At 39.3% G+C, this 12366-nt stretch overlaps 1 protein-coding gene across 4 annotated transcripts in view; it reads right to left on the minus strand.

Annotated features, from left to right (window-relative positions):
- The window catches only part of LRP2 (LDL receptor related protein 2), a 190112-nt gene that overhangs the window by 121296 nt on the left and 56450 nt on the right, over window positions 1-12366 (minus strand). For all 4 annotated transcript variants that reach the window (XM_024756639.1, XM_024756637.1, XM_024756638.1 and 1 more), the window contains exons 7-11: window positions 11819-11938; window positions 10524-10676; window positions 8819-8938; window positions 3657-3785; window positions 1866-2035 (exon numbers count right to left, since the gene is read on the minus strand). In XM_024756639.1, the coding sequence (XP_024612407.1) occupies window positions 1866-2035; window positions 3657-3785; window positions 8819-8938; window positions 10524-10676; window positions 11819-11938 (692 nt within the window). The remainder of the gene's footprint in view (window positions 1-1865; window positions 2036-3656; window positions 3786-8818; window positions 8939-10523; window positions 10677-11818; window positions 11939-12366) is intronic.

Here is a 12366-nt window from a genome sequence, read left to right on the forward strand (position 1 = left end):
TACTCCAGCTTTCTTTTGATTTCCATTTTCATGGAATATCTTTTTCCATCCCTTCACTTTCAGTCTGTATGTGTCCCTAGGTCTGAAGTCGGTCTGTTGTAGACAGCATACATATGGGTCTTGTTTTTGTGTCCATTCAGCCAGTCTGTGGAGCTCAATATCAATAAAACAAACAATCCAATTTAAAAATGGGTGGAAGAGGGCTTCCCTGGTGGCACAGTGGTTGAGAGTCCGCCTGCCGATGCAGGGGACACGGGTTTGTGCCCTGGTCCGGGGGGATCCCACGTGCCGCAGAGCGGCTGGGCCCGTGAGCCATGGCCGCTGAGCCTGAACCATAATTCAAAAAGAAACATGTACCACAATGTTCATTGCAGCTCTATTTACAATAGCCAGGACATGGAAGCAACCTAAGTGTCCATCGACAGATGAATGGATAAAGAAGATGTGGCACATATATACAATGGAATATTACCCAGCCATAAAAAGAAACAAAATTGACTTATTTGTAGTGAGATGGATGGACCTAGAGTCTGTCATGCAGAGTGAAGTAAGTCAAAAAGAGAAAAACAAATACTCTATGCTAACACATATGTATGGAATCTAAAAAAAAAAAACTAAAAAATGGTAGTGATGAACCTAGTTGCAGGGCAGGAATAAAGATGTAGACATAGAGAATGGACTTGAGGACACGGGGTGGGAGGGGGAAGCTGGGGCGAAGTGAGAGTGGCATGGACATATATACACTACCGAATATAAAATAGTTAGCTAGTGGGAAGCAGCAGCATAGCACAGGGAGATCAGCTCGGTGCTTTGCGATGACCTAGAGGGGTGGGACAGGGAGGATGGGAGGGAAGCTCAGGAGGGAGGGGATATGGGGACATATGTATGCATATGGCTGATTCACTTTGATGTACAACAGAAACTAACACAGTATTGTGAAGCAATTATACTCCAATAAAGATCTATCAAAAAAAAAAAGAATTCACTGGAGACTTGTTATTTTACATCATGGGTTACTGGGGGCAGGGAGTTTCTTTAAAAGCATATGAGGCATATATAAAAAGTTGGGTTTACAAAAAAAAGCCTGCATTTCTAATTCTTCGTAGTTAGAGAAAGTTTAATTCAATGTGGATTTCTTGGTGGAGAAGGTGGTAGTGGTTTGTTTTGATTTCTAGCTGTCATTAAATTATATCTGCTTATAATCCGAAGTCTCAATTTTTAGAAATGTTATGCAAATTATCAGTTAATTGAATTAAAATTTTATTAATGGTACAAGGAAATGTAAGGGAAGAAATAAAACTCCATAACTCTTTAGGAGTCTCTAAAATTTATGTTTTAACAATCTCCGTTGCATTACTCAAAGTTGAAATCAGATCCATCACACTTTCCAAATAAGAGAGCATAATGAAATTTTGGCTGTTAAACAAAATACTGTCAATATTTGTTACCCAATCCTCAATTACTGTTCCATTTAGAAGATGCAGGTAAAAATCTGATTTTTATCATACAGGAAAGCAGAATACTTTTTACATTTTAAATGATCAAGTTTCAAAAATTACTACCAAATATCTACCCAGTTTTGAAAGAATGTCTACTATTTCTTTTAATTAGGCTTTTGGACTCCATTTCGAATAAAATTAAAAGTTGCTCAAGGCTAATCCATATAATAGAGTGCTTTGTTTAATAGGTCACATGTAATACTATAGCTGTAAAAGGTGCTGATTAACATAAAATATCTCAAGGGCCTTTTTTGTTAGAAAACAAAGGAACTTTCCCCTCTACTCCCCTAAAAATGAAAAGCTATCAACACTTTGTGCTTGGAGTTCTATCAGCTCCCAAGCTACACTCCAGAAATTTCTATTTACCTTATCTTGCACAATGTCAGTCCAAAAGACTCTGTGTAGGTGATAGTGAAAATCCACACCCACAGCCGATCCACGATGTTGAGATTCTACCAGGATCTCAAAGGTGCTTCCATGAATATCACCCCTTAGCAAATCCCGACCATTGGAGAAGATCACAGAGGCCTCACCAACTAAATGTGAAGAAGGAAGGCATTATCAGTCTTTCAAGTGAACAAAGATGATGAAGCAACTTACAACTATGTTTTCTTATTTGGTTTTAAACCTTCTGAGGCACACATATATGTCATTCTATCCATTTTCCAGATGGGCAAATTGAGGCACAAAGAGGCTTAATGAAATGTCCAAAATCACAGTAAGTTAGGAACAGAGTCTGCCAAGAACTCAAATGTCCTGATTGCTAGTTCAATGACACTGAGGTATCATCGAGAATCTTTGATGATGTGGGCACCTTACCCCAGGTGCAACCTTAGATTGTGTAAAACACAAAACACATTTTAAGGATTAGTGGGAAACCACTCTGTGAAAAACATGGCAATGGTGGATCCAAATTTATTATACCCGTATACTCACAAGAATGCAAAATGAATAAGGTTATTCACTGAAGTCTTGTTTGCAATATCAGAGGGTAAGAAATAATATAAAAGTCCATAAGTAAAGGACTAGTTAAATAAATTATACACAACCAAAACAATGGACTTTGCCACTATTAAAAAGAAAACTGTACACCTGAAACACTGGAAATCAACTATATTTCAATTTAAAAATACAACAAAATTTTTTTAAAAATGAAAAAAAGCTGTGTTGATATGGAAAGCCCTTGCAAATATAGTATGCAACATTAGGAAGATGAAGAATTGTATGTATAGTTTACCACCATATATGTAAAAATTGGGTTGTGTCTATATTTGTATATTCTTATTTATGCATTTAACAATCTCTAGAATTAAAATAAACAGTGATTATCCATAGGAGAGGAGAAGTGGGAAACTAGGCAGAGGGGAACAGAGATGGTGGGGGGATGTCATATATCTTCTAAATAATTTTAAATTTTTGAAAACATGAGTATAATATCTATTCAAAAATAAATAAATGGTAAAAATCAGTTGTAAAAATCTAAAAGTTCGTCCACAGCATATCAGTATTTCAACACAAAAACAACTAGAAAATGGTCAATTCATAGATCATGTGTGCGGATAAGTTTCAGAAAGCCCCCAAAGGCACCTTAAACAGGTGTGAAAAAAACAATTGGAAAAAAAGAGTAAAGATCTTATTACCCAGAAATCCATGGTCACAAAAATGCTTTGGGAGGCCCAATTTTTTAAAACAAATTTTCATGACTTTTCTCTGCCACAGTACTGTTAGAATGAGGGCATTTTCACAAACTAATCCAAATTTAGCAGGTCCATTTTGAACCACTTCTAAATTTTGCACAAACAATGCCTATTGGTACTCGTCACCATATGGTAGTACAGTAATTAAAAGTAGGTCAAATGTACTCATAAAATTTATGTGATAGATGACATAATATTCCAGTCCCAAAGTGAACAAGCAACCAATAAAAATTTTAAAAAAACAAAAAAAAACCTGTTAATCCACAAGGTGGTCCCTAATAACCAAAGTATGAAATTAATGTTGACCTATTCTTCCAACAGCAGGAGCCACTCCTGATTTGTGGTAATAAAACCTTGCCATCCGCATCAATGCTGACATTTCTTTTGTCATCTGCTATGGAAAGAGGATAGTCATCAGAAGTTTACTGTTCAGAAACACAAGCGTCTTTAATTTACTCACAAGAAGAATTAGCTTTACAGCGCTGCTGGTGCTCCAAGATATACCCCTCTACACAGTGGCACTGGTGATGGCCAATTCGGTCTTCACATAGCTGGTCACAAACTCCCCACATCTGGCAATCATCAAAATCTGCCATATAGGAAATAACCGTTTGTAATCATGTTTAACAGCATTTCTGAAGAAAATCTTGGACAAGCTATACAGGAATATGGTGATACCCCTGCCTGAGTAAGTACCCTCTAGGGGGAAAAAAATAGGCATTATCATACTAGGGAAAACCCAAGGTTTTTTCAAATCTATGTAAAGGATAACTTTGCAGGTGATGCACAGCACTGCTTGGACACATTGCCTTTGCATTTCATTTGTTAATGTTGGTTTACAAAATATCTGACTTTTAGTGTAAATGCATCCCTTTAAAATTGTGCTTTCCAATATGATAGCCACTGCCCTCTGCAGCTTCTCAAATTTATATTTAGATTAACTAAAATAAAATAAATTTAATGATTCAATTTCCAAGTCACACTTGCCACCTTTCAAATGCTACATATGATTAGTGTTTACCATACTGGAAGACACAGACATTCCCATCACTGCAGAAAGAACTGCCTTATATCCAGTGGCTCGGTAAGACACAAATCTGTGCCTGCAATAAAGTATCTGGAAAGATCTGTTTACCCAGCTGCCTTTCCTCTGATGTCAAAAATCGTAACCAAAATTAAAATCATTTTTAAGACATGAAAAATATATTCTCTTCTCATTATTCATTCATTTAATAAGCGCTTATTGAAAATCCATTACATAATAGAGCTCTGTTCAATGCCATAACAGTCTCGGTTCTACCGTGTAAAAAGAGTTTCAATATAATTGACATATAAACAATAGAGTATGCGGGGGAAAGAAAGTGTCTTTCTCAAAGATTATAAAGCTTAAGGGGCACTGAAATTGTCCTATCTTTGGTCCACCGGTGCCAAATATTTCATTTGACCCCCCAAGTTCACATCTACTCTTCACCCTCCTTCACCCTGCTCTCTTCCCTTGGAGAATGACCTCCACAGCCTAAACCAACAAGGTTCCCACCCCCCAGGGCTTCAGGAAATTCTCAAGTAAATTATAATTCCTGAGACCCTCAGGTGTAGGATTCTCCAGAATTTCTAGGATCCGATCACAGTTGCAGAGTTGTGAGTTGAGTTCTACCACACCTGCTGGATGGCCCACCATCTCGTGACTCCCCAGCAAGAAAGACCAAGAAAGTCCTGGGATCAAGATAACAGTTCCCGTTTACCCTCCAGACCAAGTATAACAAGACATTGACCAGCATATCTTTCATTCCAAGGACCGTGACGAAGAAAAAATTAATCCAATTTGGACATGACAAGATAAAAGGACATGTGGGTAAAAATAAAAGGCCCACATTTGATCTATGTCTCCTGTGCCCTCGCCTCAGCCCTAAGAAAGCACCACGTGAGGCTTCGCTTCAGCAGGAATAAAAGTACAGGACATTCGCCCTCAAACTCCCAGGGTGTCATGACCTCATTTTGAATGCAAGACACTATGACTATGTCTAAGGGTCTGGAGTCACCCTGGGAGCAGTTCTCATGTCAAAAAGAGGGTGAAGTCATAACTAGGAATTCTTGGGTGCAAATGCCCTTCCTATCACCTGGGCTACAAATACTTTACAGGTTTAAGTCAGTGTATAAACACTGTCACTTTTAATGACTGAATAAGATTCTATTCTCCATTATGAAGAAGAATGAAGGCTAATTAATATCCATTGTCAGCCAAAGGGAAGACGAGAAAAATGAAAGGAGACCTGAGGTTTTCAAGAGACTAGAAAAGGTAGTAGAAACTGTAAAAAACACTAAAATGCTGCTTTACAATACTCCAGCCCATTACCTTGATCTACTTTCGTTTTTATTCTTTGTCCCCGCCTACCAACAAATACTGCTTCGAAAGTAATTCAAAAAAATGTTTTTGAGCATAGACCCCCTTGGACACCCTCTGATCCACCAGGCTGTGTGAAATCCCACCATGCTGAATGACCTTCCTGCTCTAGCTCTGCACCACGATGTCATTCCCTCAACAAACAGCGTGTCCTGTCAATCAGAAACAATCACCCCGGCAAACTGCTCCGGCAGCATGCCTCAGGGGCTCCGCTGCCAGGGCAAGGCTACCAGGAGCAGATGAACGGAAGGACCAAAAATTTCTCGTCAGGATTATTCCATTTTATTCTTGATGACCACTGAGGCATTCACTGGGGAGCCGGATCTAAGATGGTAAATGTTGTATAGGTTTCCAACACCTGAAGCCTCTGTGATGAGTCAGCCATGCAGAGGATTACAGCCATAAAGAGAGTATTCGCTGAACTTAAAAGACTTGAAACGCTTGAAAGAGCAGACTTAAACATTTCCCCTAAAAGCTCAGCTGAAACAAGTGTAACTGGTTTCGTCGTGTCATGTATTGAAACTAATGAGTTCTCTTTACAAAGAGGGCAAAATATAGTCTTCTTTGAAAGAAATGCGAAATCACTGTTAACCAAGCTTCAAAACTCAGAGGCAAAGGGTGCATTTGCCTAACTCCTCTTTGGGGCTGAGAGGAAAAACAGAAAAGCTAGTGTAATACTGAGAACATGGCTTCTGGTATCTCTACTGGAATTCCTTTTCTACTAAGAGAAAGCAGAGAGGCCTAGAAAACTAAGAGACTGGAAATCGGATTGGCAGCTGGGTGGCAGTAAAGGGGGTGGAGAAGCCTGACATTTGGCAAAAACACACGAGCAGCCTTATACCTACAGATGAGCACCACTCCGAGAAAAAAGGGATGCAGCCCTCGCAGGGATGCCAGGAAGCATAAGCAGGGGTTCCAAAGTCAGAAAACCACCTAACAAATAAGGACATTTGTGTGAAAAGTCTTTTTAAATGACTTGAATGAATCTGCAGTGTTACGATAATGATAATGATAATAATAAAACACAAAAAGTGTCCTATAATATCACTTAATGGTAGCTGCAGATCATAAATGTTTTATTTATAAAACGTTTTGAGACGATTAGAAATTTGGGAGCTTTCTTAAATAGTTCAAAGTTCTCTCTGAGTCTTCAGGATCTCTCAGGCTGATTTGCATAAAGCATTTAATCTTAACATGTCTTGTCGAATAGAGTTACTTAAGAGGAGCAATCAGATCCAGGGCAAACTTTGGGACACGGTCCTGATATTAGAAATCTAAAATTACCTACTTTGAACACCACAAGAACAACCTCAACTGGATTGCTTTACCGGATATAAAAATCTTGGCATACAACAGGTAAATGAGCGAGCTCCATTACAATAGTTCTCAGTAACACTGAGGAATAGACTTTCTCAAGAGTTTGTAAACCAGAGTCTTTCTTTTTTTCCTTTTTCTTTTCTTTTCTTTTTTGGCCATGCCACATGGCTTGTGGGATCTTAGTTCCCTGACCAGGGATCGAACCCAGGCCCTCGACAGTGAAACAGAGACCTAACCACTGGACCACCAGGGAACCCCCCAGAGTCTTTCTGACATTAAAATTTTTTCTGACTATGAGGAAATTATTAAGATCAACCATAATTAAGTTGGAAGCCATGAGCTGAGACTAAAGACTGAATAACTTCATTAAGTTTATCCAAATTCAATATTTTGGGCCAAATTATATTAATATTTTAGAAATTATTTCAGAAGAAATACTTTTCTAAAAGTATTTCGTACATGTGCTATGTTTTTTTTCATCCAAAAAGCCCTAAAGAATCTCAAATTTCTAAGGAGTATCTAAAGAACACAGATATCCTGGTAAAATTCTGAATCATCTATCTTTTGAAGATCCATAGATGAATACTTCATAGTAATGAATTGTTTCAGTTGCCTTCCAGATGCCTTTTCCCAACACCAGTGAAAACCCCTGTGGTCACTTTCTGCTAGTATGTCTGTTGTTCACATAACAAAAGTTAGAAAGAAGGAAAAAGAAATCAGAGCATTAAAAATTCATTGTTCAAACCCTAAAAAACTGAAAATTGATGATACTTGGCCATGTCTAATTCTCCCATCATAAGAACCCCTTCCTAATCACAGTGGGGTGCAAAGCTGGCTTACATCAAAATCAAAATTTTCCCAGTAGGAGAAATCATTCTTATCTTTCAGATAGGAAAGATGTCAGAAATATTTAGTGCACTGGTGTCTAATTCAATGCCACCCACTGGATGGAAATAACATGATAGAGTTTGTTCTTCTTTAGTATTAGCTTCGAAAATCAATGGAATTAACAACCAGCACAGCATGGGCACTGACTGGCCAGTGTGGTCAGTGGATCAGTGACCTGGTGACCCTCTGTTGTGTTGGGTGACCACTCTTTAGTTCCTGGAACCTGGGAAGGTTTGGACATCCTGGGAAGAGGCCAGAGGAGCAGGGTAAGGTACTTGATGGATTCAAGACAGCAGCTATTTACCAACTACATGGAAGTATTTCAGTACAGTCGACCTTGGCATTCTACAGGGGTCGGTTCCAGGACCCCCCAGGATACCAAAATCCAAAGATGGTCAAGTCCCTTATATTAAATGGTGTAGTATTTACATATAACCTAGACACATCTCCCTATATACTTTAAATCATCCCTAGATTACTTATAATGCCTAATATCAATACAATGTAAATGCTATGTAAATAGTTATAAATACAATTTAAGTGCTATCTAAATAGTTGCCTGCACACAGAAAGTTCAAGTTTTGCTACTTGGAACTTTCTGCCTTTTTTTTTTTTTTTTTTAATCCCCAGTTGATTTGAATCTGAAGTTGCAGAATTCACGGATAGGGAGGGCTAACTGTATTTAACAAGTATGGCCATATCATTTCTGCTTCCAAGTACATAAAACACAAATACACAAAACACCAAAAGACTACCTCCATCATCGGGTGGTAGAAAGATATACACATCGCTAGTCAACTCACTCATCACACAACCACTCTTTCGCCTTGAGTGCCTCACAAAAGCTCCTCAGAGTTAAAACTCCATTCTGTCATGTTTTCGGTGAGGACCGTGTTGCTCTTTGTTAATAGACATTCCTATCCACAAGTACAAACTCCGAGATGTTAGAGGGCATGGATCCCACCAGTGGCGCAAGCACCGTGATGAAAGACCAGGCCCTCCCACCTGTCACTTACCGACACAGTTATGGGTGCTATTTTCGTTGACAATAAAACCTGAGGGACAGTAACACATCCCGCCAGCTGGTGACTTGTGGCATTGGTACTCACAGCCTAAGAACGGACACAAATCCACATCTAAACAGAGAAAAACACTTGGTGAAATGAACGGTGACCTCTGGACAAGGCTGATTTACAAGAAGTAAGAACTTCTTCTTTCAAAAGTAAAAGCTCAGTAAGCATGCAGCAGCCACAGGAAATCTGTCACCATTCAAGCCTTCCTGCAATACAATGCAAGAAAAAGCTCGGGAGAAGATATGGAGATACAGGTATATGTATAGCTGATTCACTTTGTTATAAAGTAGAAACTAACATACCACTGTAAAGCAATTATACTCCAATAAAGATGTTTAAAAAATTAATAATAATAATTTTTAAAAGCTCAGCACATAGTAACTAACTGTAAGCACAAGCCATCAGAAGTGCTGTTTATGGAAAAATCTGGTCATAAGTCTATCTTTGTGTCAACATCATAGAAGGAAATTCCCAAGAATTCCCAAGTCACTGGACACTAAACACTAAACTCTTAACTTTTAACACTAAAAAGTTAATTAATCATGGCTAGCTTCAAGTGGTGGAATTTCAGGTGACTATATTTTTCTGTTAATTTTAGTTTTCTAACTTTTGTACTATGACTATTTAAAAGGGTCCCCAAATGAAATGCCAAAAAGAAGCCATAGAAGTCTCTTTTTTCCAGGGAAAAAAATCCCCAAAACTTTAGGGTTATAGTTAATGGCCACTGCTAGGCAACTACTAGATAATTTAGAGAGAGTGCTATTGATAAAATCAAGGTCATGAATTATATTTTCTTACAGGAAAGTCAGTTGTCCACAGAATTGATGGTTGATGGTGGGGGAATATTCTACAGCCACAGGGGGAAAAAAGAAACACTGACTCAAAAGTACATATCCCTGAAACCAGAAGCTTCTTGGAGTATATCCAGACAACACTTTTTCCATAGGTATAAGCCAGGGAATAAAATCTCCAGAACACTTTAGAGTCATCACAATTACCATTAAATCCATTCTTCCTGGGAAGGGGGAGAGGGGAGTCACAAATATTTTTAAGCTCCTCCCATCAAGAGACGGCGTCTATTTCTTCAATCCATTGAATCTGGGCTTGCTGTGACTTGTTTTGGCCAATAGAACACTCAGCAAACATGACATAAGCAGAGGCTTAAAAGAGTTTGTAGGGCTTCCCTGGTGGCGCAGTGGTTGAGAGTCTGCCTGCTGATGCAGGGGACACAGGTTCGTGTCCCGGTCCGGGAAGATCCCACATGCTGCGGAGCAGCTGGGCCCGTGAGCCACGGCCGCTGAGCCTGCGCGTCCGGAGCCTGTGCTCCGCAACGGGAGAGGCCACAACAGTGAGAGGCCCACGTACCGCAAAAAAAAAAAAAGAGCTTGTACACTGGGGTTTGCCCTTTCCACCACCATGCAAACAAGCCTGGACTAGCCATGCTTTTACTGCAGCATCCTGAGATGTGAGTGAGCTAGCCAACCCACAGAACTGTGAGAAATAATAAATGTTCGCTGGTTAAAGCCACTAAGTCGTGGGACTGTTCGTTCTGCAAACACCAACTGACAGTCTCTGTATTTGGCAATCTGTTATAGAGAAACAGACACACCTTTACCTGAAAGATGCCCAGATAAATTTCCATACTCACCACAGTGTTGTCCTACAGTGATATTGCTTTCATCTTCTCCTTCCGGACAATCTGAAGTCCCATCACAAACTTTAGTAATTGGGATGCATTTTCCAGACTTTGGACAAGCCCATTCGTTTGGGTAACATTCATAAGTACGGTTAATTCTGCTTTCTGTGGGGAAAAAAGAGAGTTACTACAGGCCACATTAGAGGCAGAGCCAACTCTTTTTCAATACATGGTTAAGAGAGGATAGAGATCAGGTAGACAAGAAGTCTACAAATGACCTATATTTCACAGTAAACTAGTAGTTTCTAACTCTACAACTGACCTTTTATTGAGATTCTAAGCAGTGGCAAATGGCATTAAGTTCCACTCCCAGCCAGATAAGAGGAGGAAGCAGAAATGGGCCTGAATTATCAACAAACTAGGTGAATAATCCATAGGAGAACATTTAGTTAATTCAATCATGAACAATAGAACTATAGGGCTATCAAGGTAATGCCAGGATTCCTATGTTTGTTTTTATGTGTGTGTGTGTGTGTGTGTGTGTGTCATTTTGAGTTGTTCAGTTTGTTTTGTTTCTTTAGTGAAATGTCAACAGTGTAAGAAACACCCAAATGTAGGAAAACAACTTCTTGGATCACTGAAACATGAAACAAATGGATGTTCCCAGAACAGGCATCATTCTTAATATAAAGATCTTACAGAAAAAGCTGAAAGAACTTTTTGGCCAACCCAATACCTGGGGCTAGACCCGCAAAGGTGACGTGCTTTATTCATGGTGTCAGCAACTTCTGAACTCTTGGAGGTACTACTGCTGATGATAACAGCACAGTGAAGGGGGCAAATATCACTGACAATCTCCTTCTCACTTCCCTGGAGAGTGGCCTTTCCCACAACTAACAATCTACAGCTCTAAGTCATTTTTCAAGGTTATAAGGTCTTGAGACAAATCACATTTTCCCTCTTTCCCCAGCCTACTTTTTTTTGTATAGATACATCTAATTAAAATAAGAGTCTTAAAGGGAAAACCTTGGATAGGGCTATAGACAGGGGAGAGACTGTCCTACCTATTTGGCCTTAGTATTGGAAGGAAAGGATTACAATTTATGTTACATTTGAGTTTGGGGTCTTTTTAGGAAAAGCTAGTGGAATCACCTCTTTCCTCCCCATCCACTAATTCCCCTTAAGCCCAGCCAATCCAGAAACTTGCATGTCACACAGATAATTTGTAACAAGGAAAGTAGGAAAAACAAGTTCTGGAAAACACTTTAAGAAAACACTTTCCAATCAGAAGCTCTTCCCCTCCTTACCGCATCCGTCTTCATCGGCATTATCTACACAGTCACCTTCTCCATCACAAACCCAATTTTGATTAATGCAGAAGCCGTTGGGGCAAGTGAATTCGTTACCTTTGCAGGTCTGATAAGAACCTGGAAGAAAATGACAGCTGCACTCCAAAGATACAAACCACTCAGGAAAAATCAAAGTGCTCATCTTGCCACCTAAACTGAGCTCCTAGAAACTGAAATGTCTGTGCCCGTTTAGTCCCTTAACTATCTTGACAAAAATGAAAAAAAGGAGGAAGAGAAGGAGAAAGAAGAGGAGAAGGAGGAGAAGAAAACAGCAGCTTTGGGTCCAGGACATGAACTCAGGTGCATCAAGATTAAAAACAAGACAGTTATGTTATAGGTTGTCACAGAACAGAGAACACAGACTGACAAAGATGCTATAGACACGCCTATGGCCAACATTCTCTTACTTGACCACAAGCACAGTCATTGCTATCTAGGACCTAATGATTCTGAGTAACTTCTTCCATGATGTCACATTCTTCTCAATACAGTCCCTGAAACAAGCA

Source organism: Neophocaena asiaeorientalis, unplaced genomic scaffold (genome assembly GCF_003031525.2).
Source record: "Neophocaena asiaeorientalis asiaeorientalis breed wild unplaced genomic scaffold, Neophocaena_asiaeorientalis_V1.1 scaffold6, whole genome shotgun sequence".
In the NCBI taxonomy this organism is placed as follows: Eukaryota; Metazoa; Chordata; class Mammalia; order Artiodactyla; family Phocoenidae; genus Neophocaena; species Neophocaena asiaeorientalis.